This window comes from Hemicordylus capensis, chromosome 5 (assembly GCF_027244095.1).
Source record: "Hemicordylus capensis ecotype Gifberg chromosome 5, rHemCap1.1.pri, whole genome shotgun sequence".
Lineage (NCBI taxonomy): Eukaryota > Metazoa > Chordata > Lepidosauria > Squamata > Cordylidae > Hemicordylus > Hemicordylus capensis.
Window position 1 is genome coordinate 229292877 of NC_069661.1, and position 24806 is coordinate 229317682.

General features: G+C 41.4%; 1 protein-coding gene across 3 annotated transcripts in view; it reads right to left on the minus strand.

Moving 5' to 3' along the window:
• The window catches only part of KDM7A (lysine demethylase 7A), a 98344-nt gene that overhangs the window by 29189 nt on the left and 44349 nt on the right, over positions 1–24806 (minus strand). For all 3 annotated transcript variants that reach the window (XM_053254746.1, XM_053254745.1, XM_053254748.1), the window contains exons 3-12: positions 18589–18706; positions 17188–17348; positions 16262–16403; positions 14189–14375; positions 12131–12293; positions 7032–7119; positions 6282–6388; positions 1048–1139; positions 798–887; positions 76–282 (exon numbers count right to left, since the gene is read on the minus strand). In XM_053254746.1, the coding sequence (XP_053110721.1) occupies positions 76–282; positions 798–887; positions 1048–1139; positions 6282–6388; positions 7032–7119; positions 12131–12293; positions 14189–14375; positions 16262–16403; positions 17188–17348; positions 18589–18706 (1355 nt within the window). The remainder of the gene's footprint in view (positions 1–75; positions 283–797; positions 888–1047; positions 1140–6281; positions 6389–7031; positions 7120–12130; positions 12294–14188; positions 14376–16261; positions 16404–17187; positions 17349–18588; positions 18707–24806) is intronic.

Consider the following 24806-nt stretch of genomic DNA (forward strand, 5'->3'; position numbering starts at 1 on the left):
TTTTTAGTGTGGTACCTGATTTGTATATTTAACGCTTTGGTTGTGGCTTATTTTTCTGTAAGGTACTATACTTGCCTCTTCCCATGGACACATCTCCAATCTTTTCAGGACTTCTCTTGTGTGGAGCTCCAGGATGTCCAAATTAGAAGGAGTTTTGACAGCATGGTCTCGTAGCTTCCTTGCTTTTCTTCTGGAATGAGTGGAGGCTGATTCATTTGATGACCGTGAAACTTGGCACACACCAATAATTCCCTGAGTTTTAACTGGTTTGCTGTTCTCCTCCTTTAAAGAAAATAGAATTATTCAGAGCAGCCTATTCTGACAATTCCACATAATTATAGTAGAAGTTTCACTGAAGTAACTATGCAATAGTGTAAGTAGTCAAAGAGTTCAGATTGGATTATTCCCTCCTCTGCCTGTGCTGTGTCTACTCAGATATCTTATCTGCATGATACTGAAACATCAGCAATGGTTTTATGCTTCTGCTAGGAAGATATTCTCTGTTTGATTCAACTGTCACTCACTCTTATGTTGCTTTCATCATTTCTCCATAAAACTCTGGATGCATGAATTCTTCACTGAGATTTCAGGACAGTGTGAATAATTAAAATATTAATCTAAATTCATACAGAAATTGCCAAAGATGGAGAAGAAGATTTGGAAGTTATCACATAAACAACCAAGCAGTTAACATTAAAAAGAGGAAAACAACTAAGGGAAGAAGGATTGGAAGTTTTGAGTAACATCATGCAATGAGAAAAATTTCACAACTGCTATTAGAGGTCTTTTATTCTTACCTCTATAGAACGAATCACTTTAGAGAGTTCTTTCATGAGCTGTCCAGGCCTAATATTGTCTGGAATTTCAAAAGCATGTTCCGTTACAAGCTGTAAGCAAAATATGAAACACATTAGTTAAGTTCCCCTACTAAATATAAAATCTGTATACATATATTCATACAATACAAAATGGTACTGCTTTTATACAGTGCTCTTTGTTACAGTGCAAAAATGTCACTAAGAATGCCAACTGCACATTTAAACTTACATCTTTTTTCATCCATAACTTTAAAGCAGTAAGTAAAGCCTTCACTCCTTGTACCAAGAAGGTTTGGGGCTGAAAACCATCTTCTCTCAGTTCTAGAAGAAGAAGAAATGGCAGACTAGATAAATTATTCTTTATATTGATATTTATCAACTAATTTATCTGTCAGTGGTGACCAACCATTCAAACCGTGATGAACAGCAAAATGTCGGTTTTCTGCATCAACAGACAAGGCTCCAAGAATAGAAGCTCATCATAAAATCAAGCTTTTATCATTACTATTATATATAGATATAGGCCTCATCAGCACAATAGCCTTACAACTATAGTAAATTAACTAATGTAAACAGTGTTCATTTAGTCCCTTTCTTCCCTAGAAGTTTATGAATTAGACAGTCAACAAGCCCAGCCTTACCACAAAGCAAGATCCTCCATACACCAGCCCTTGACAGATTAGCCCACAAAAATCAGACCAGGCATGCCAAACAAAGAGAAGGGGCCTTCAAATCAAGGGGTTCCACATGAATCAAGTCACACATTAAAAGGAACACACAATGCAGTCTAGAAATAAAAATAATCTTCTAGCCCCTCATCATCAGATGGGAAGATCCTGAAGCAAAACCAGACGGGTACTAGTGTGCAAGTTCACCCATCTCTTTGTATACAGGGCAGCACTCTAAGCATTAGAGGAAGAGCAAACCCCAAAAAATATTTCTCTCAGTTAAATAAGAGAAAGAGAGAGAGAGAGAGAGAGAACCCACTCCCCCCACAAAAGCTAATATAGAATATCTAGCAGGCTGAGCTCTGTCCCTGGTTCACATTTCACCTCTGCTATGAACTCAGCAGGTAGCCTTAGGCATGACTGACTCATCCATATGCATTATACAGAAGCACTTTAAACACTATATAGTGCTATATAGTGAGAGACCCAAGACCTGTTCCTGGAGTATAGATGGCCACAAGATTGAGCAGGTCATATCATTTAGCAACTTGGGGGTGATTCTGCACACCTCCGGCTCCAGAAGGGCCCACAGTGAACATGTCGCCTTCACCGCACAAAGGAGCTCCTCTGCTATCCTGAAATTTATCTGGGCCAAAGGAGGACTAGGGATGGGCCTGGACCGGTCCGGAGGCCATTGAAAAGGCCTCCGGACCAGTCCGGACCTTGATGGTTCGGGGGTGGGGGGTAGCTTTAAGAGCGGCGGGAGGGTTTACTTAACCCTCCTGCCGCTTTCCCTCTCTAGCACCGTAAAGTTCAGAGTAATTGGGGCGGCAGGATACCTCCCTGCCGCCCCTTCCCTGCTGCTCCTCTGCAAACTTCCCAATAGTCCTTTGTGCGCACGCGCACGTCAGAGACATGAAGCGCGTGCACAAGGTGCGCACGCGCAAAGGACTATTGGGAAGTTTGCAGAGGAGCAGCGGAGAAGGGGCAGCAGGGAGGTATCCTGCCACCCCAATTACTCTGAACTTTACGGCGCCAGAGAGGGAAAGCGGCGGGAGGGGTAAGTAAACCCTCCCGCCGCTCTTAAAGCTACCCCCCACCCCAGTGCCGGACCGCAGTGTGGTGGTTCCGTGTACACCCCTAAGGAGGATACTACATCTCTGCGATACTGAAATTATTTGAAGCCACATCACTGGCATAGCTACTCTATGGTGCACAACTGGGTCCCACTAATAGCTTTGCCCCCTTGGAACTGGTACAATCCAAGTTTTTAAGAGCTGCCCTCCAAGTTCCAAGTTGTGTTTTGAATGCTACTTTCTGACTAGAAACAGGGATGATAAAGGTGAAGGCGAGAATATGCCTGGCCACCCTTACCTACGAGGTTAAACTAACCCTCCTTCCTCATGAATTGCACACACACACACACACACACACACACACACACACTCCGAAACTACAGGACTCCTTCCTATCCTCTTGGAAAAGAGCTATCCAGACCAAACTGTCAAACTTGGGATTCTCCCTTCCCCTTTACTAGCTATGGGATATGACCAGGCCAAATATGTGCTTAAACAAAGGATAATGGACACGGAACGCCAAACAGACCTAGGCAGGGTCTCAAACTTCCCCATATCGGAAAGGAGATACCTCCCTTCTCTTGCTGCATATCTGTAACTACTAGAAATCCCAGCCTATAGAAGGGCCTTCACTTTGGCATGTTGCCATGCATGCCCTCCTGTCAGCTGTCCTAGAAGGCAGGTTCAGGAAGATTCCTCCTGCAGAGAGACTATGTCCTTGTGACACAGGTCAGGTTGGAACTATAGTACATGTTCTCCTTTTCTGCTCCTTTTACAGAGATAGTCATGCCAATCTCATCCTGCCAGTACTCCTCAAGCACCCTGGTCGCTCAAGTAAATTCTATACCTTGCTGCTCCTCTCAGATGAAGACCCCACCATCACATACAATACTGCAAAGTTCTGTGCCACAGCGTGTAGAATCCACAGGGCCTCAGCTCCGCCTAGAGGGACAATGGGTTGAACCTACAAAATCCAATCTTAACCTCAGCTCTCACACAAGCTACTGTAACCTCCTTTTATTTGCATATTTTAAATTTTCTTATGTATTTTTAAACACTCTTAATTATTATTAAGTATTCTCACACATAGAGCTCTTCTGGCCAACTGTTATTAGGATGCAGACTTCTCCCTCATAGACAGTCTCAGTTCTATTTTAAATTTTAAATTCCCCACCACCACCACCTTATTACCCTACACTTGTATAGCTTCATAACTGTAGTTTTATATATTATGTTGTACCCCTGCTTGTATCTCACGTATTCTAATACTTTTATGCTGGTCTAAGATTGAAATAAAGGTGATTGACTGATTGATATATAGTGCTATATAAAAGTTAAGTACCTTAGGGAAATGTGGAAACCTTTGTGCCATAATAAAAACAAAAGTCACAAAATATCCACTCCAAGGAGTTTATTCAAGTACTTTATAATTTAGAGGTAAGAAGCTTTCTTCCAAACTTTATGAAGGGGATTGAGGGTAAACTTGTAGTCCTTTATTTTTGTACCTACAATCTTAACTAGCCCCCCTCCCATACACACACAGGTTTTTTTTTCTCCCTCTGAGGTATCATTCTCTCAAAGTTAATCATCAAAATGGATAATAAAATAAAAATTTAAATAATCGTCTTGTCTCTCAGACACCTTCCCTTTACAATATTATATTCAAATATCGCTTTTCAACAAAAAAAAGTTCTGAAAGCATTGTATATAGAAAAAAGAATAAGAAAAGGATGGTTCATTGTACCAAAAGGCTCACAGTCTAAAAAGAAATACAAAGGAGAACCTAGCATCAGCCACTGGAAGGTTGAATAGGATTTAACCAGGCTTTCCTCCTGCTAAAAATGAGAGAACCACCACTTTGAAAATTGCCTCTTAGCCCACCTAGAGGTTTTTTAATTTATTTATTTATATTTTAAAGAGAGAGAGAGAGAGAGAGAGAGAGAGAGAGAGAGAGAGAGAGAGAGAGAGAGAGCGCGCAAGGATAAATACTATAACATTTGGTCACAGAGCTGCTGTTAGGATTACATGATCATATACAGGAAGTAGGGATGTGCACGGAACTGGCAGGGGCCCATTCAAAGGCAGGGGGGATACCTTTAAAGGCAGGGGAGGGTGCTCTTACCCCTCCCACAACATTTCCCCCACCAGTGCTTCACTTTAAAACGGTCCGGCGGGGCAGCAGCATACCTCCCTGTCACCCATTCCCACGTTAGACCAGAAGTGACAGGAAGTACACCGGTGTGTGCGCACATCTCTTAATATTATTATTAAGACGTATTGCATGTTGACGTGAGCACAGTTCTTAATGTAATTATTAAGAGATGCAATACAGGTGGCCATCGTTACCTATGGTCCTGACACCCGAGGCTTCGCATATCCATGGTTGGGCAATGGAGACCCGACCTCTGTATATGCATTTTTGTTTTTGTTTTTAAGGTCGGAATTTGCAGTTCCTAGGTGGCTGGAAATTACCTCTGAAGTCATTTCTGGCCAACATTTTGCTGCAAGGATAAATGTTGTGGAGATTATAGGGGGTTTTTTTGAAAAATGTCCATGATTTTTTGTGGTAAATTGCCAAAACTGGGGGTTGGGGGGGGCGGGCATTGCTGGACAGCTGGAGACCCACAGAGCACAGTATAGCACTTTATTTCTATTAATTCTGCATTTTTTCAGCCCTTTTTTAACCTCTAGGAATCTAACCCCCCCAATTCCCAAAGCCTCAAGGTCTCATTATCTGTGGTTCCATTATCCACAGTTGTATCCAAGAATGGAACCCCCGCAGATAACAAGGCCCACCTGTATAGTTTTCTTGTATAACATTAAGTTTAAGAAGGATTATTTCTGTCGCTAGACACATTTTTTATATAAATATGTACACACGTAAGAGCACCTCTACCATGTCATACTCCATATTATCTGGGCCTCTTCGTGTGCTGGTGGCCATTTTGGAGGCCGCCACACACGCACACTGGCCATCTGCATGACCGGAGGGGAGGCTGGTCAGGGGAGGGTGAACTGCTGGAGCCCCCCTCTCGCACCCCACAGAGGCAGTGAGTTTCTCTCTCTCGTTAGAATCTCGTTAGCTCAAATTTGAGTCGAACTGGGGGGGGTGTCTGTTTGGGAGGGCACAACCAAACACGCCCAATTCCATTCGAGTCCGGTTTGAGTCAGTGTTCGGTTTCATGAACATCCCTACTTATTACTACTTAGGAGCCAGTCTTAAAGAGACCGGCTGGGATCCTAAATGAAGGAAGTGGAGTTAGGGCTTAGTGAGCAGATATAGGCCTAAGTAAAAAGCCTACATGTAAATTATTATGGGTAAGTTGACAACTATTGCTCTTTGGTCGACTGTGCATGAATGCAAGTAATCCTGAAACAAATATATTTATTTTCACTTCCAAATAACTATATTGGACACATACAAATCAGTTATTTTCAAGAGAACCACACAGAAGCACCAGAAAAAAGTTTGATACACCTTCTTCTTTTGTCATAGCCTTTGAACTCTGCTATGCAGAGATCGTATGTGCATTACTTCAAGTGTTTTTAATCAGTAAGTTTTGCTATATAAACACTGAATAAAATAGCTACACTGACATTTTCCAGTTAGAAACTAAGTAACTTGTTCTTTGACTGTGATGCATATTAGACATGGGTCTTCACCCAAATGAAAGGAAAATGCCTAGCCTCACACTCTTCTTAAACATGAAATGAGTTACCTTTCAAAGTTTCCAGTAAGTTTTTGGCCACAAACCAACAGATGGCTTCAAAGAAAGGGAATTTGAAAAGATCTGGGGTTTTTAGCCTTTTCTCCATTTCATAACACCTAAACAAACAATTTAGAAGGATTACTTTTTCTGAATATTTGATCACTGTTAAATGTGTTCACCCAAATTAAATTATGTACAGCAAAATGAAGTGGTCCATGACAAACAAGATACATCAAGACCTGTATTCAAGTATATTAAGACCAAAACTTGACAAAGTAGACAGAACGTTTCCAAGTTCTGGGCTTATTTGTTTCAACAGTTACATACAGAGATGTGAAGCTGGACTTCATAAAACTAATATATAAACTCAACCTTAAACAGACAGAATTTAAGCAGATTTGCTATCAGAATAGGTTTAGAACAATAACTCAAAGTACACGCTTAGTAATTCTGAATTTAAAGTTACATTTCTTTTCCACTATTGAACTTGAGCCATTTTAATTTCTTTTGACATAATCATACATGTCACCTTGTTTCATTTTAGAGGCAAATAGATTTGAGTGAACTATCCATTGCTATCTGGAGATCATTCCTACAATAATAATCGAGCAGTTCCTCGCAAAATATCCATGTTATCCCTTTATAAGAACTTCACTCCATTTTATCCCTTTTAAAACTATAGTACCAACTGAACAATAGAAATATGTTCACGTATGTGGTGAAAGATACACAGTCAAAAGTGAATCTTCCAAGACTAACCTGAGCTGCATGCCAATATTGAGGTTGTGCAAGAAGTTTCCTCCAAAAGCCATACAGTCCTGTGATGTGAGCACAGCATGAATCCAGCCTGAAATGAGAAGTGGAACTTGAGTATCTCCTCATAACTTCACTAAAATATTTTCCACAAAACTGGAAAACACACACTGTATTTTGCATGTCACTCAAGGCAATTTAATGCACAACTCACCCCCACCACACCACACCCACCCACACAGTGAAAAAGCACCAAATCCACCCTCCCCTAAGTAAAAAAGCAGAGTTCAGGTCACTGGTGGTCTCTTCAATAGACGACGACATGAACACTTTGGCCTAAGTTTCTCCTCAATACACACATATTTAAGCAGTTCTCTAGGGGCAAACATTATGTGGTAATACAAGATAATATTCAGCCTACAAGTCCAGTTATTCTAGAAGACATTTAATACATCTAGAAGAATATATTCAAAAATTCTAACGGAGAAAGCAGAAATGAATGGATGACTGCTGCTTATCTGGATTTCCCCTGTGGTGGTCTTGGGCTACATTATATGTTCTCAAATTAAGACTAGATTTGCACAGAGGAAGTGCATGCTCTGCACAGAGCTCTTTTCTGAAGAATGCAACTGCCTACTTCCTAGCAGAACTGTGCTCCAGGCAGCACATTTGACTAGGGATGTGCGAAATGTTTCGGGTACAGAACGATCTGTACCCAAAACAGCGAATTTCGGGTGATTCGGAGCCGAACCGAATCACCCTGAGAGAAATCCGAATAATTTCGGATCCGAAACGAATCACCCCTGTTTCGGATCCGAATTTTTCGGATGTTTCGGAGCTCCATTTTGTGGCCTTCTTTCCCCCCCTCCAGTTTGAGCAATGACGTCTATTTGAATTTCCCGCCTTTTTGCATCCCACTGACTTCAATGCAAAAAAGTCTGATGTGGCATCTGCTCAAATTTTGGGTCCCAGGGGCAAAATAGTGGGGTGGTAGTGCCTAATGGTTGGAGGCTACCACCCCAATTGCAGAGGGATTGGGCAAAGGGCTGATTTTTGGTGAATTTTTGAAGTTTTAGTGTCTTTGAGGCAGATTGGGGGCATAACGTGGGATCTGGGCCAAAAGAGTGGGGTGGGGTGGTAGTGTCTAATTTTATTATTTATTTATTTGTTTATTTGATTTATATACCGCCCTTCCAAAATGGCTCAGGGCGGTTTGGGTGGAGGCTACCACTCCAATTGCAGAGTGATTGGGCAGAGGGCTGATTTTTGGTGAATTTCTGAAGTTTACGCGTTTTTAAGGTTTTCCCCCATTAGGTATAATGAAGGGTGTATCGCTTCACGTCAGGGGGAAAGGGGTGGCCTAGAGTGGTGTGGGGTTGGTGGTAGTGCCGGGTAGGGGCAAGGAAGCTACCTGCATTTTTTCAAAGGATTTGGGCAGAGGGCTGATTTTTGGTGAATTGTTGAAGTTTACGTGTCTTTAAGGTTTTTCCTCATAAGGTGATATAATGGAGCTTTCAGCAGCCCCATAAGTGCACTTGGGGGGTGCTGGGGTGGCCCAGAGCGAGTGGTGGTGTAGTGCACATAGGGTGCCAACCACCCCCATGGGTTTCTAACCCATGGGGTACTTGGTTCTGTTGTTTTTGAGGTGTTCTGAGTGTGGATTCTATGATAGCAAATAAGAGTGGATTCATGGTGTCTCATTGAAAATCTCATTTGCTATGAAAAAATTCAGGTAGCTTCCTTGCCCCTACCCGGCACTAGCAATAGCAATAGCAATAGCAATAGCAATAGCACTTACATTTATATACCGCTCTATAGCCGGAGCTCTCTAAGCGGTTTACAATGATTTTAGCATATTGCCCCCAACATTCTGGGTACTCATTTGACCGACCTCGGAAGGATGGAAGGCTGAGTCAACCTTGAGCCCCTGGTCAGGAACGAACTTGTAACCTTCTGGTTACAGGGCGGCAGTTTTACCACTACCACCAACCCCACACCGCTCTAGGCCACCCCTTTCCCCCCAATGTGAAGCGATACACCCTTCATTATACCTAATGGGGGAAAACCTTAAAAACGTGTAAACTTCAGAAATTCACCAAAAATCAGCCCTCTGCCCAATCACTCTGCAATTGGGGTGGTAGCCTCCACCCATTAGGCACTACCACCCCACCCCACTCTTTTGGCCCAGATCCCACGTTATGCCCCCAATCTGCCCCAAAGACACTAAAACTTCAAAAATTCACCAAAAATCAGCCCTTTGCCCAATCCCTCTGCAATTGGGGTGGTAGCCTCCACCCATTGGGCACTACCACCCCACCCCACTCTTTTGCCCCCAGGACCCATTTTTCTAATCCGAATCTATTTGGATTTGGATTAATTCGGATCCGAACCGAATCAGGGGTGATTCGGATGAGCCATATTCGGGTACAAAACAGAACAGGGGTGTTTCGGTTCAGATCCGAATTGAAACACCGAAAATCCAAATTGCACACCCCTACATTTGACCAGTGCCCATAAGTCTGCCTTGGCTTGAGACAGCTTTCTAGGCACTCTTCAGGCTGTTGGTGTTAACATATGAATCCCTCAGCAACTTGATCAAACATACAATAAAAATAGCTGCAAGCCAATTTTGGCTAAAAGCGACCTGTCAGTAATGTTCTCCCATGACAAAGAGTCTGAAAAGACACACTGAGATATTCTTGGTGACCAATCTACTGTTGCAAACTCCTCCCACACCCTAGCACAGAAGATATATTTGTAAAATCCCAGGGGGTCTTGCTTTTTTGTTTCAAATTGGTTAGTTGGAGCAACCATGCACTAAAAAAACTTTTAAAATATAGCTTTTCAAGCAGAAAAAGTAATAAGCAGTGTTCCCTAAAACTTCCAATAGGCAGAAGGTGCTACATCATTAAAAAACTAGAGGTCTTTTCACCCCTAAACTCCAAAAAGTATTTTAGAATGCAAAAATGAATAATTGCCCTAACTCACAAGAATTTAGCTACTGTGTTTCTGCACAAGTCAGTGATCTAGGGAGTATCATTAGAAGGAAAAAGCCCAAAGCAGACATGCAGAGACTCAACAGGTAGCTTCTGAGTAAATAATTCTGCCATGTTGGAAGTAATTGAATTATTTCCATTACAGCTGAAGACAACACACCACAATTATCCACTCCCCAATGGAGGCTGAATGAATGATGGCAAGGTCAGAGCAGTAAATTGTATAAAGACACAACAGGCAGCCTCTGTGTAGGCATTTAATTTCTCATGGCACACTAGAGTGCACCAGCACACAATTTGGGAACTGCTGTTATAAAGCAAAGAAATATATATAAACATTACAGAGTATTTGGATGAGTGCTTTTCAATCAGTGGTATGAACATCACTGGCAATACTTCACAGTATGACAGGTGAACATAGGAAGCTGCCAAATACTGAGTCAGATCACAGGTCCATCTAGCTCAGTATTGTCCACACAGACTGTCAGTGGCTTCTTCAAGGTTGCAGGCAGGAATCTCTCTCAGCCCCATCTTGAAAATGCCAGGGAGGGAACCTGGAACCGAGATGCTATTCCCCAGAGCAGCTCCATCCCCCAAGGAGAATATCCTACAGTACTCACATCTAGTCTTCCATCCATATGCAACCAGAGCAGACCCTGCTTAGCTAAGGGGACAATTCATGCTTGCTACCACAAGACCACTAATAGCACAACGGGGAAATGACTTAATTAGCAAGCCAGAGGTTGCCGGTTCGAATTCCCACTGGTATATTTCCCAAACTATTCTACCAAAGACAAGCACAGGACTCTGTGGCCACCAGGAGTCAACACCAACTCAATGGCACACTTTACCACAGTTCTCCTCCCTCCTCCAAATTATTCTCTCAAATAATCTGACAGAAATGCAAAACTGAGTGGGGAGGGGGAGGGACATTAAAAAAAACCCTAGAACACAACTATCAAAAGGGATTACAGATATTTATAGCAAATGTTTCCAAGAAATTTAACCTGTTTTGCCAACCAACTGCCTTGAAGTGCAAATGTAGGTACTGCATTCAAACACAAATGGAAGCCCCATTGTGTTGTTAATGATCTCACTGACTTGCAGTATATCAAAACAAAGTTATAACTGGTTGTTTATCAATTAACTCTTAGAGTCCCTTTGACATAAGACACCACACAGTTTGGCACTACATGAAAGTGCCTGTGCTCCTCGATAGCTTTCTCCTCCCTCTCTCAAGGGGTCCAGGTTTCTCCCTCACTCCCAATTAAGCCTCATTCCAAAGTAGCAATCTATCATAGTAGCAATCTATAGTTTGCACAAACCAGTTTGCCTGCAAACCAGTATTACAAGCCAAGAAAGTGAGGGAGGATAACAGGAGGAAAGAAGGGGAGGGGCTGAGGACTCCTTTCACATAACACCAAGTCATGGTGTGCCAACTGCACCAACTCTTGCAATAAGTATTTTAATGTAGCACTTGAAAGGACAGGTATACACGTTAGTAAGATTAAGACTGCCCCTTGCATGCATTAGGATGACACATTCTATTGCATGCATAATTATTAATCTATAGAATTCTCTGCCACGGGATGTGATGATGGCCACTAGCTTGGATGGCTTTAAAAAGGGGCTTAGACAAATTTGTGGAGGACAGGTTTATCAATGGCTACTAGTTTGGTGACTATAGGCCACTTCTAGCCTCAGACAAGATACCTCTAAATACCAGTTGCAGGGGAGCAACAGCAAGAGAGTGAGAGAGAAGGCATGCCCTCACCTCTTACCTATAGGCTTCTCAGAGCATCTGGTGGGCCACTGTGTGAAACAAGATGCTGGACTAGATAGGCCTTGGGCCTGATCCAACAGGGCTGTCCTTATCTTCTTATGACACAAGAAGGAATGGACAATATGCAAACCTGCTAATCATTTTATTACCTTTTCTCTCAGTTTGAATTCTTCACCTATTCCTTCTTGTCTTCTTTACCTCTAAGAGAATAGTAAAGCTCTCAAGTCCCTATTCTAAATAGGTCTATAGTAGTTAATTGCATTAGCAGCATTTTAGTTCTCTGAATACCAATCAACACAATACATTCATTGGGGAAATAATTTTACCTGTTGGAACAAATAAAGTATGTCCTTGCTTCACAACACATTTGTAACATTTGTCCACTTTATCTCCAAAATACACTTCACTCTGGGTGACAGATGAACTCCACGACTCATAAATGGCTAAATTTTCATCAGTAGGTTTGATCAAGTAGAAGATCTTCTCACCCTGTACAGAAAAATAGTTCTATGAGGTGCTGTACATCTTTGATTCCTTTTATAACCATTAGTGTCAAATTCCTCTATGATATAATGGAAGTATAGAAAACAGCTGCTATAATGCAGCCTATCCAAATATGCTACTGAAGAAGAGCTCACAAGGGTAGAAGGAAGAAGCTTGGGGAAAGCACAAGCACATTTCTGTAGTGCCAAACTACAGTTTAAACCACGGTCTAAAACCGTGTTAAAGAACATTTGTCATGATGATTCAGAGAGCCTTGATTCAGATGCAGTGCCAAACTGTAGTCTGGCACTGCATCTGAATCAAGGCTCTCTGAATCATCATGACAAATGTTCTTAAACACGGTTTTAGAACAAACATTCTAAAGACACTGCTTTTTGCACAATTTACATGTTGGACATATGCAAGAGTAAGCTTTTGAATCCTGCCGTAAATTTTGCCTCCCCACTACTGAAATCTTTCTCAAAAAGCACTTATCCTGGTAAAATATTTGTTCTAACTAGAGTCAAACATGAAGCAGCAAACAAGGCTTAAACTGACCACAAACTTGCAGAATACACACACTTAGGGAGTGGTGGAGGAGAGCCAGAACACACTATAGGATCCTGGCAGCACATAGATTTGCAGTTCTGGAACAAAACTCCCAACATGACGACAATACCAGGGGCGAAGCCACCATTGGGCAAACCTGTTCAAAGAACCCGGGCCTCCACCAATCAGGGGCAGCAAGCACAGCCCCAGACATGCCCCCCCGAGTCTGATGTCAGACGCAGGGGTGTTAGTTTGGTCGCAAATGGGGACCATGTGGCCCCATTTGGAGCCAAAATCGGCCCGCACTGCATTGGCAGCATGGCCAGAGTGACTGTCCCTGCCTTAAAAGCAAGGAGAGCCACTCCTGGTCTCGCGGCCAATGCAGTGGAGCTGATCAATCTCCCTCCCAAATGGGGCTGCACAGCACCATTTAGGAGAGAGATCAGCTCGCGCTGTATTGGTCAATGCAGCGCGGGCTGGTCTCCCTTCCAAACGGGGCCACGCGGCCCCGTTTGGGAGGGAGACCACGTCCTCCGCATCATGGAGGTGTGGGTATCTAGGCCCCTACATCTGACATCAGACGCAAGGGGTGGAGACAGGGAGCCATGGCTGCACACGGGCCGCCGCCAGCCTCCCTACGCTCCTGGACCATACGCTACCATTTCAAGTATTGAATGTGCACATGCTACATATTTACAGTACCCAAAGATTAAAAAGTGGCAGTTGTAAGAAAAGGTAGGGGATGATGGGACAGCTTCTACCTACTCATTCCTCAGGAGACCCAAACCTAAATCTCAAATGCCCAACCTTAGAAGCAGTTTAACTGATTTTGGGAATAGAAGGAAGAAATTCACACTCAGTAGCATGAGGTCGCAACAGTGTGGCTTACATTAGTTTCACCAACCATCTTGCCCCATGTGTTCAGTCTAACATTTTGAAGTAGTCAGTTCAACAGATACATAATGCTGAGAAATGTCTTCTTTTATCTCTTTATTTGAGTTATTGTTAACCACCCAGAGACGAAAGCTTGGGGTGGTGTACAAATGTGATTGATAGATAGATAGATAGATAGATAGATAGATAGATAGATAGACAGACAGACAGACAGACAGACAGACAGACAGATAGATAGATATCTTTACAACATACTGAATATACTGAAGAAGGCTTTCAAGTTGTACAAAACATTTAAGGTGACAGTAGTGGGTAATACCCACAGTTTTCCTTAATCTGGAATGCTAATTCAGAAGACTGCTTGCTCTGGAATAAGGATTCCTGTTCCAGGTCAAGGGTAACTGTGGATGTTATCCTGTGTATTTTGAAGAGAGAGAAAAACAGGACTCTTGCCTTACCCAGAGAACATGATACCAGACAGAGGTGCCGCCAAAATCAATATGAAAATCTGTGTAGCTATCCTGAACTCCCATTAAGCAATATTTCTGAACAAAAGGCTTAGGGAAGACTGAGTCATCTGGCCAGTAGTTTTCTACCCATGAAAGTTTTCTGGCAATTTCAGGAACTTCCACTAATCCAGACATCCTTAGAAATACAAAGGGAGACATAAGAATACCACATGATGACCAAGTTTCAGTGAAGGCAATATGGCACAACTCCCTGCCTTCTACTAATGTTTTGATCCATATCATTAGCTAAAGTAGAATACTTCTATAGCAAGATGAACAGTAATGTCTATAAGATGAATTCAAATTACATTTATTTTCAGTCTGTAAACTCTTGTGACTTACGTCCCTCATTACATTATCAAGGCAGGATTATTTAAATCGCCAACATAAAAACGTGAAAAATCACAGGTAAAGCAATGTAATTGTAAGTTAACATGCTTTACCAGTTACATACAACACCACACATTCGCTTAAATTATGCACAGCATTTCAGAAACATAATGTTCCACCCTGGAGCTGCTGTCTCATAAGGCAACCCTGATGCTGTCTAGAAGCAGTGGCTGCGCCAACAGTGCTACCACAGGTTTTCCCGCTGTGGTAAATGGGGAAAACTGGTGGCACTGCTTGTGCAACTACTGTTTCTGGACAGCATCAGGGCTGTCTTACAGCAGACCCGAGTGGAGCATTACCTCTCCGCCACACTGTGCATAACGTAAGCCAGTGTCTTTTTATTTCAAAATATGATTTGTTCATCTCTTAGCATTTAGAACTTTCCAAAAGCAAGGGCTAGCAGCTACTAGGAAGAGAAATATTTTTCTGTGAGATGGGAAATTTATTTATTAAAATTTTCTTATATACCACCTCCTCCAAAGACTCTAGGAGAAAATAAAAGTCAAACTAAATCAGATGATAAAACATGTCAATATCTTACCCATGTTTTGATCCCTTCTTAAAAACAGTAGAGGGGTGGGGAAGGGGAGATTCAAACTGAATCTGGTATGTGGGGGGGGGGTGGGGTTAAAAATTGTAGGAACAACCCCTCCAGGGGGGAAATTGCTTGGGGGTGGGTGGGTTGGAAGGACAATGGCACAGAGCAGAGGGTTCAAAAACCCCTTCAACCATGCCATGGTCCCAATCTAGATCAGCCTCTGCAACTGTTATTTTGAAAGGAGAAAAGGAACACACAAGATAGGGGACGGTGTGTTTATCATCTCATCTAAATTTGGTTCCAAGTCTTCATGTAGTTTTGTCTGCAGGTAGTGTCAAATATTCATAATCTGAGAATTAAGCATATTGCACAATGCAGGTAGGTAGGCAGAAGGCACAAACATGATCAAATTCAAAGATGAGCTCAGTGGATTATCCTGCTGAAATTCAGGAGGGCATTTCTTGGAGCTTGATCCCAGTTGCTACAATGAACTGCCATTCCACAGCCATATCAAGCCCATAATAAAATATATTAACTGTTAGATCATATTTTTTAAATAATTTCATATGTTTTCCTATCTCACACTGGTAAAGCAAATTTTAACACTATATTTGCAGTTGACTTTCAGTTAAAGATTATATACGAAGACTTTGTTTTAACATGTTAAATTCATATTTCCTTCTAACTCAGATTGTTAAAAAGAGCAGCTTACTATAACAAACCATTTTCTCAAATTTATTTTTAAACCACTCATTTTTATCCACCCTGCTATATAAGAGGCATATATAACCAAGTCCTTGTTCCACTGAACAGGATATATATTGCTTCTTCAGACCAAGTTATTTTAGAGTAATCCCTGCTAAGCTTTAAACACAAGTATCATAGTCAAATTACTTCAATAATTACTATGATGCTTGTATTTTATCTCTAAATTGCCACATGCTAGCCTCCAAAACCAACTTACCTACTTAATTGCTGCAAGTCTTTAGGAAGGCAAGTAATTATACGTCTATTTTTACTAGCTTATGTTAAAAAGAAATTGCTTCCTGTTATTACGGGATATCCAAATTAGTGTATGAAAACTGTATACTCACTTTGTGTCTGAGAATTCAAGGCTGATCACATTTAATACTTTTGGTCTGTCAGGGTTCATGAAATACTTAACATAATTATGGAGCTTCATTTTACTGTCTGCCTGTCTTGCCACATCAATAACATCTATCACTTTATCACCACCTGTAAAAATAAAATGTTCATAAATTCCTTGCACAGGAAAGGACCAGCAATAACTGTCACTAAAAGTCCTATCTAGGGATTTTTGCATGACATTGATTTCTGCATAAGTAACTGTTCCTATTTAAGAACACTGAAGTCATCTAAAAATGAGCAACAACTTCTGTCACAAACTATAATATTGTAAACCCCACCCTTTCTAGAATTTAAAACTGAATTTGTGGACTATTAAGGTAATTCTGCAGTGGTCATAAAGACCTGGATGGTTGTCCCTTATATACCCAAAGCAGATAAACTGTAGACAAACTTTTTTTTTCTTAATGTAGTCTCAATTTTTCTGAGATTATTCTCAAGACAAATATTTAGGCTCTATGGCTTAGAATGCAATTGTATTTGGAAATGCAACTGTAAAGCATATTTAAATGCAATGTTCTCAACCCTCATCATAAGTCACAAAGAAGTACACTGACAAAGTATCCAAGCTTAAATTATCATCCATCCCAATAGTTAAGACTACACTTAGTTCTAATTTAAAGTTCCCAGAAGTTACACATTACTATTCACAAAGCTGCTTGTGTGACACTGATTAGAGTCCACATCTCACACTGTACTCTACACATCACATTCACAATGCTGACTGGAAGACGTTAAATGACTACATGCATCTCCTTAAATAGGTTCACCTCAAACTTCAAACAACATGCTTTAGATATTTCACAAGTAGTACCATATTAACAACTGCACCAACTTCTACTCTATTCTTTGAATTCTGATACATGCAACATACCTACATATCGTTCCACATCCAGAACAGAGAAAGAAGGAGGAGGAAGTCTGAGACCCAAGCCATCTAATTTAGGAACCATAATGGGAACATCAAACCCATGCTTTTCCAGGTATCTTTGTGTCAGCTGGCTGCCATGCATTTTCAAAATGATTTCATCAGCACTAGAGTATGATGAAAAACAAACATTTAAAATTTAATCAAGAGCAGAATTTCATTTAAAAGAAACCTTAGTGTTTAGTCACATCCAATCTAAAAAAAATTGGTGAATGTTCAATAGTTACAGTCAAAATGTGTTTAGAGCAATAGATGCACTTTTATTCCTCTCTAGAATGTAAGGTTTTATCTCAGACACCTGTTGGGTATATATACACATGATCTGTGTATTTTCAATAGCTTGCCTTGATATTGCCTAAATATTGTAAAGCTTGCCTAGATATTGTATTGATAGCTTGCCTAAATATTGTAAAATTGTATGTATAAGCTGCCTTTTGTCAGCTGACTTTAAGGGTGGTGTACACTGTTCCCTCTAAGGCGTGCACATGTGCACGCGCTCAGGTTTTTGGATGTCCACTCAGTTCATTTTAGATCCCGCTCAGGTTGAATCAGGAAGGCCCCATTCTGCGTGCACACACTGCCTTGATATTGCCGCCCAGAACAAAATTCATTCTGCACAGAGATGAAAACAAATTAGAGGGACCACTGGTGGGGTACAGAGTATTTAAAAACATTTCATACTAATTCTAAAAGCAGTTTTTTTAAAAAAGAAAAAGAAACCAACAAAGTAGCAAAAATAAAACCACCACCACCAACAGTGGCTAGAAAATTCAAAAAGACAATTGGACAAAAATGTCAAATAAAAGTCCTCCCCTAGTGTTCAAAGGTGTGAATAAAAAGGACAGTTTTAGCCACAAAACTGATCCTGCAATTCTGATCCACTAAAGTTAATTTTTATGCAGTTATCAGTGTTTCTTCCCATCAATACCACACCTGGACCAAATGGGCACTCAGTAACCTACAGATCCTAGTGTGATCAAATTTAGTGTGTGAATGCAGAATACTATACAGAATGCAGAAGCATACAGATAATCTTTGGCTTAACTAAAGAGACCTCCCAGAATATAATTATAAAATAATCTGGCTACCTTTCTGCATTCTTGACAATTCCTACTCAGCTGATATAACATCTCAAAGAGATAGCAACTTCACTGCATGTCAATTGTATTTTCAGTCCTTGGTAAAAACCTGCCAAACCTTTGGCAGTAATGAACTCACTGACTTCCACAGGTTAAACATGAAGAGTGTCCTATATTGGTTTTAAAATTCTTATTTGAATATGAACAATTCAGCAATAACTAGACTTTCCCCACTTGCTCTTATGACTTCTAATGAGACTTCTCTTACCTTGGGAACGATCGGGCACGCAGATCTTTGACAAATCTTCGTGTTCCAGCTTGAACTGGCCTAGAATCAGCATCAAATTCTGTATAGTCATGTCTGTGCCAATTCCTTCTCTTCTTCACTAGACAGTAGGAATTAAAATATTAATTAGTTCCTAAAATCAAAACCACCTCCACATTAGAATCCAGCCTTTCCTTCAATGTGTTCCAAGGGGTTATCCCATTTTAACCTAACAGTCCTGTAAAGAGGAGGGTTAGGATTAGTGCATGTGGTTAGCTCAAGGTCACTTTGGAAGAGTCATGGATGAACAGGGATTTAAAGACACTGGTCTCCCTGGTTCAAGTCTGACAAGCCTATCCGACCTACCCCACTGGCTCTCAATGTATGTCAACTAGTTTCAGATTAGCTGCGTGCCATTCATAAGCAATAAGAACCTTCTACTTCTTTCCAGAATTGAATAAAAACCACTTACAACAGAGCAGTGAGACACTGTTTTAATCCAAAAGCCCCTGAAAATATTCATTAGCCTCAAAAATGACACTACTACAATCCTGCTGGATGATGAATTCTGTTATAAATGATGTATTTATAACCACTTCCAATTTCTTCTTCACACAAGGAGCTCAGTGTAGGTTACGTGGGGTTCCAAGGCAGACCATCTCCCATTCAAGTAGCCCTGAATTATTGTATTTATCCAAATAGAAGATGACTCTGAATTTAAGACAACCCTCAATTTTTAACATCAAAAAGCTAGGCATGTGCACGAAGCATTTCATGCACATCCCAGGGAGTGGAGCACTTTAAGAGGAGACAAGCAAGTCTTACCTCCTCCTACATGGCCCCTCCCCTATCCCCTGCCACCCCAGCTTGGCGCTCTCAGGATTAACACCCTGCCGTGCAGCTGCAGGGCTGCCCCCAGCAGCCTGAGGGAGGGGTCAGCACGGAAATGACATCTGTGCGTGCATGGGTGCCATCTTGAGTACTCAGCAACACCATGCTGACCATACACACACACACGCCATTTCCATGCCAATCCTGCCCCTGGGCTTCTAGGAGCAACCCTGTAGCCATGTGGAGAAGCGTTTAATCCCGACAGCACTGCACTGGGGCAACAGAGGGGCCATGGAGGAGCAGGTAAGACCTGCTTTCCTCCTATTAAAGCGTCCGCTCGCCCCCGCTGAAATGATTCAGTGAGGGGAGCTCAAAGCATTTCGGCACCTCAAAATAGAAGTGCCGAAACACTTCGTGCACATCCCTACAAAAAACTTGGGGGTTAACTAGTCCTGAATTCAGTTAAAATACAGCACTCAGCTTCCTGTTTCAAATCTTATACACATTAAAGTGGTACACTGATTTAATTTCAAGTAGACAACAGATATGCCAATGAAGGGGGACGGATTCAAGTCTCCAAATATCACCTCCCTAGTCGTTCAAGCGAATAAGAATTTAAATTTCATTTATTGTTCTTATATTTCGTATATAGCCTCATCCAAACCCTCAACCACTGTATGAATTCTATTTCTGAAATTGTTTGTACAGTGGTCCCTCGACTTACGAAGATAATCCGTTCGGAACGCACATTCGTAGGTCGGAATTTTTGTAAGTCGAAAAGCGCATCCACGGAGGTCCGGAAACACTCGTAAGTCGAGGAAACTGCATCTAAAAATTCGTAGGTCGAGGAAGCCGCATCTAAACTGGCAACGACTTCCGGTATTTTTTGTCATTCGTATGTAAAAATCTTCGGATGTCGAGTACTTCGTAAGTCGAAGGACCACTGTACATTGAAGCTAGTCAAATATTCCATTAAAAGTCAGCACATGAAGTTGCGAGCCAAGTATCAGTAAATTAGAGAAATGTACTAGAATGTATGCTGGAAATCAAAACACACACCACAAGCCAAACTCTGCAAAGTAAATAAATTATCTATGCACTAATTCAAAGTTAATAGGCTGTCAAGTAATCTGGGCAACAGACCAGCAACCAAGGTTTGTGTTCACCTACCCAAAAGTGATGTACACTGGATACCCAGCACACAGAACATAATCTAAACGGCTTCCAAAGCAAGTCCTTTCCACACTACAAACCACTTCATATAGAATATACTCTACGAACCATTTTAGGGACTGCAGATGTTGGGGGGAAAGGTGCAAAGAATGTTGATGCATTTAAACAGCTTGCCACATAGAGACAGCTGCCATAGGAAGCCATTTAAAGCAGCCTTCATGCAGCAACCACTTTGTGTGTCCCAACCCTCGATGTGCATACTTCTGTACAGAATGATGCATATCATTCTTTCCATGTGTACACACCTGTTTCTACAAGCTCAATGACCGCTTCTGGAAAGCAGCCAATGGCATCTGACAGTTATTAAGGTAGGCAGCTGCTCCACAAAAGACATGAGACAAAGCCTCTGATGTAACTGAACTCCTCTTAAGGACAAATCAGTATATCTGTTAAAAGGCTTGCATTACCTACAAGTAGTTATACTCTTAAAAGCTGCATCTTCAAAGGCAGAAGTTATTCTATTCACAATGTTCAGTATGTATTTTAACACAGATTTGGTCAAATTTAATAAGAGAATTATAAAACACAAAACCCCTATTTCAACTATGGGTAAAGAGGAATAAAATAAGGACATATTTTGGTTTGCAGCAGAGCCAACTAGACGGCATGCACTTTTACATCATCTATTTAAAAGGCTGGCATCCAAAAAAGCTGCATTTTCAAAGTACTATTTCAGGTGATTATCCCAAATGATATATAGGAGGACCTCATTAATCACGGGTCCACCACTTGCAGTTTCGCATATCTGCAATCGGGTAACAGGCACCTGACCATGGTATATGTGAGGAAACCCCGGGGGCGGGGGGGGGAATCCACATATTCACAAGTCGGGGTGGCCGGAAATGCCCTCCGAGGTCACCCTGAACTCATCATTTTTAGTTCAGAGTGGGAGCCATTTTATGGCTCATTAAAAAAAAAAAAAGTTGAAAACCCCATAATTTTTGGCCTATCTTTCGGGGGGGGGATTGCTGGAACGCGGGGTCCCATAAAGCATGGTATGGCACTTTATTTGGAGGTTTATTGTTGTTTTTACCCTTTGGAACATAACCCCCGGATTCCCATTGTCCCAATGCCTAGGTATTCACGGTTCTAGTATATGTGGCACTAGCTGAGAATAGAACCCTCGCAAATACCGAGGTTTTTCTGTATTAGCCTGTAACTGCATCCAATATATACTTAAGACCACATTTTGAATCAATGAAATATTGTGGTGGTGGTTTAACATTGCCTTCTCCCACACTGTATGAAATGATGCCTTTGTCATTGTCACTAAAGTGACCATCCTTCCTATATTGCTGCTGCCCCCCAATATAGGTGCCTGCTTGCTTTAGCTGGGCAGCTGGGATGACCTTCACACCTTGGGTGACCCTACTGGGAGTCACCTACCTCCTGGTGGACCACTACAGTATTTTACTAAGAAAAACCACATGGATAGACAAGATAGAATGATTGTCTATGTAGTGCCAGATGATGGGCCCCTCAGGTTGGATGGTACTCAGCATGCTACTGAGGAAGAGCTGAGGATCTCTCTGAGTACCAATGGTGTTTATGACGCAGTTAGGCTAAAGCCCTTTGAACGTCTAAGCATCTGATGTTGCCATGGAGGAAGACAGAATTACAATGGGAACATGGAATGCAAGAAGCATGAATATGGGAAAGCTCGACACAGTGAAAGATGAAATGAATCATCTACAGATTGACAGCTTGGGCATCAGCGAATTAAAATGGACTGGAATTGGACACTTTCAGTCAGAAAATCATACCATTAATTACTCAGGACACAAAAAACAAAGAAGTAATGGTGTTGCTTTCATAGTGAGGAAGGATATAGCAATGACAGTACTTGGGTGCCACGCAGTCAGTGACAGATTAATATCAATTAGATTTTGTGTACAACCCTTTAACATGACAGTTTTTCAAGTCTATGCCCCAAAGACTAATGCAGAAGAGGAAGTTGATGAGTTTTATGCTCAAGTTCAGCCTGAAATTGACAGAACAAGCAAGCAAGATGTGCTGCTGGTGGTTGGAGACTGGAATGCCAGAATTAGAAATGGTAAGGAGGAATACAGGTCGGACTGTATGGCTTAGGAAACAGAAAAGAAGCTGGAGAACGACTTATTAGTTTCTGTCACTCCAGCAATCTCTTCATTGCTAACACATTCTTCAAACAACCAAAGAGGCAACTATACACATAGACATCACCAGATGAAATGCACAGAAATCAAATCGATTACATTATTGGTGAAAGGAGGTGGAAGCGCTCAGTTATAACAGCAAAGACATGGCCAGGGGCCGATTTTGATCACGAAATGCTCATTTGCAAGTTCCAAGTCAAGTTAAAGCAGAAAAACAAAGCAATCCAATTACCACGTTATGATCTTGAGAATGCACCCACTATTTTAAAGGAGAACATCAGGACCCGCTTTGATGTTCTGAACCTCATTGATAGGAAACCAGAGGAACTGAGGGATAAAATCAAAAGAAGTTGTTAACGATGAATGTGAAGAAAGACTGCCAAATTCCAAGAAACAGAAGAAAGCAAAATGGATGTCAGAAACAGACAGTGGATATTGCCAAGAAGAGGAGAGAAGCCAAAGTCAAGAAAGATAAAAGACCTCAGGAAGGAACTCAATAAGGAATTTTAGAAAGCTGTTAGAAGAGACAAGAAGCAGTACCACAATGACATCTGTAAAGACCTTGAGGACAAAAATAGACATGGAAAAACAAGGAAAGTTTTCAAAAAAATCTCTCAACAGAGAAGGAGTTCCAACCTCAAACTGGTATGTTAAGGGATGCCAAAGAACAGGTAGTAACTGATTCAGAGAAGATCAAACCAAGATGGAAGGAGTATACTGAAAATCTGTACAAGAGGGATGTCAACATCCACGATACTCAAGAAGATATTCCCTACTTGCAAAAACCTTTGATATGGTAAGATGAAGTAAGATCACACTCCGGTCATTACCAAGTCAGAAGGCTACAGGAATTGACGGAATACCTATAGAAATATGGCAGGCAACAGAAGAAGAATCAGTCAAGGCTCTAACCAAACTATGCCAGCAAATTTGGAGAACAGAGTGGCCAACATACTGGAAGAGGTCAGTCTACATACCCATACCAAAGAAAGAAGATTGCAAAAACCATAGCACAGTATCCTTAATTTCACATGCTAGCAAAATAATGCTCAGGATCATCCAATGCAATTTAAAGCCTTACGTAGAAAGAGAAATGCCAGATGTTCAAACTGGTTTCAGAAAAGGCTAAGGAACGAGACACATTATTGCTGATGCACGCTGGATAACGGAGAATGAGGATGATCTGTAAGCTCTAGTAATTCTACTAGTCAAGGAGCACAATGGGGGGAAATGGAACTAAATGTAAAGAAGGCTAAACTAATGACAACGGGTACCACAACCAGCCTCAGAACTGATAATGAAGACACTGAAGTGGTGGATAGCTTCTGCATTTTAGGATTGACCATCAACAGTAAAGGATCCAGTAGTCAAGAAATACACCGCAGACTAGCACTTGGTAGGATTGCAATGAAGGCCTTGGAAAGGATATTTAGATGCTGTGACATGTCTATACCAAAGATTAGAATCATTCAGGCAATGGTTTTTCCTGTGATACTCTATGGATGTGAAAGCTGTACTCTCAAGAAGCAAGACAGAAAAAGTATGGATGCTTTTGAACTCTGGTACTGGAGAAGGCCAAGGATACTATGGACAGCCAGGAAAACAAACAAACGGATCATAGAACAAATCAATCCTAAATTTCCACTCAAGGCATAAATGATCAGGCTCAAACTCTCATACTTTGGACACATTATGCAAAAACCTAGCTTACTTGAGAAATCCATAATGCTGGGGAAAGTGGAAGCAAAGAGAAGAAGAGGACGATCAGCAGCAAGGTGGATGGACTCGATTATGACAGTAATGAATGCACCACTGAGAGACATAAAAGGCCAAGTTGAAAACAGATCATCCTGGAGAGAATCTATCCATGTAGTTGCTAGGAGTCGACATTGACTTGATGGCACTTAATCAAAATCAAACATTGTGACCCAATCAAAATGCAATGCTGGAGAGCTAAATGGTATGAGGATTCAAATTATATTCAGGAATTCTTCATAAATAAAAGCACTCAATTTCAAGATG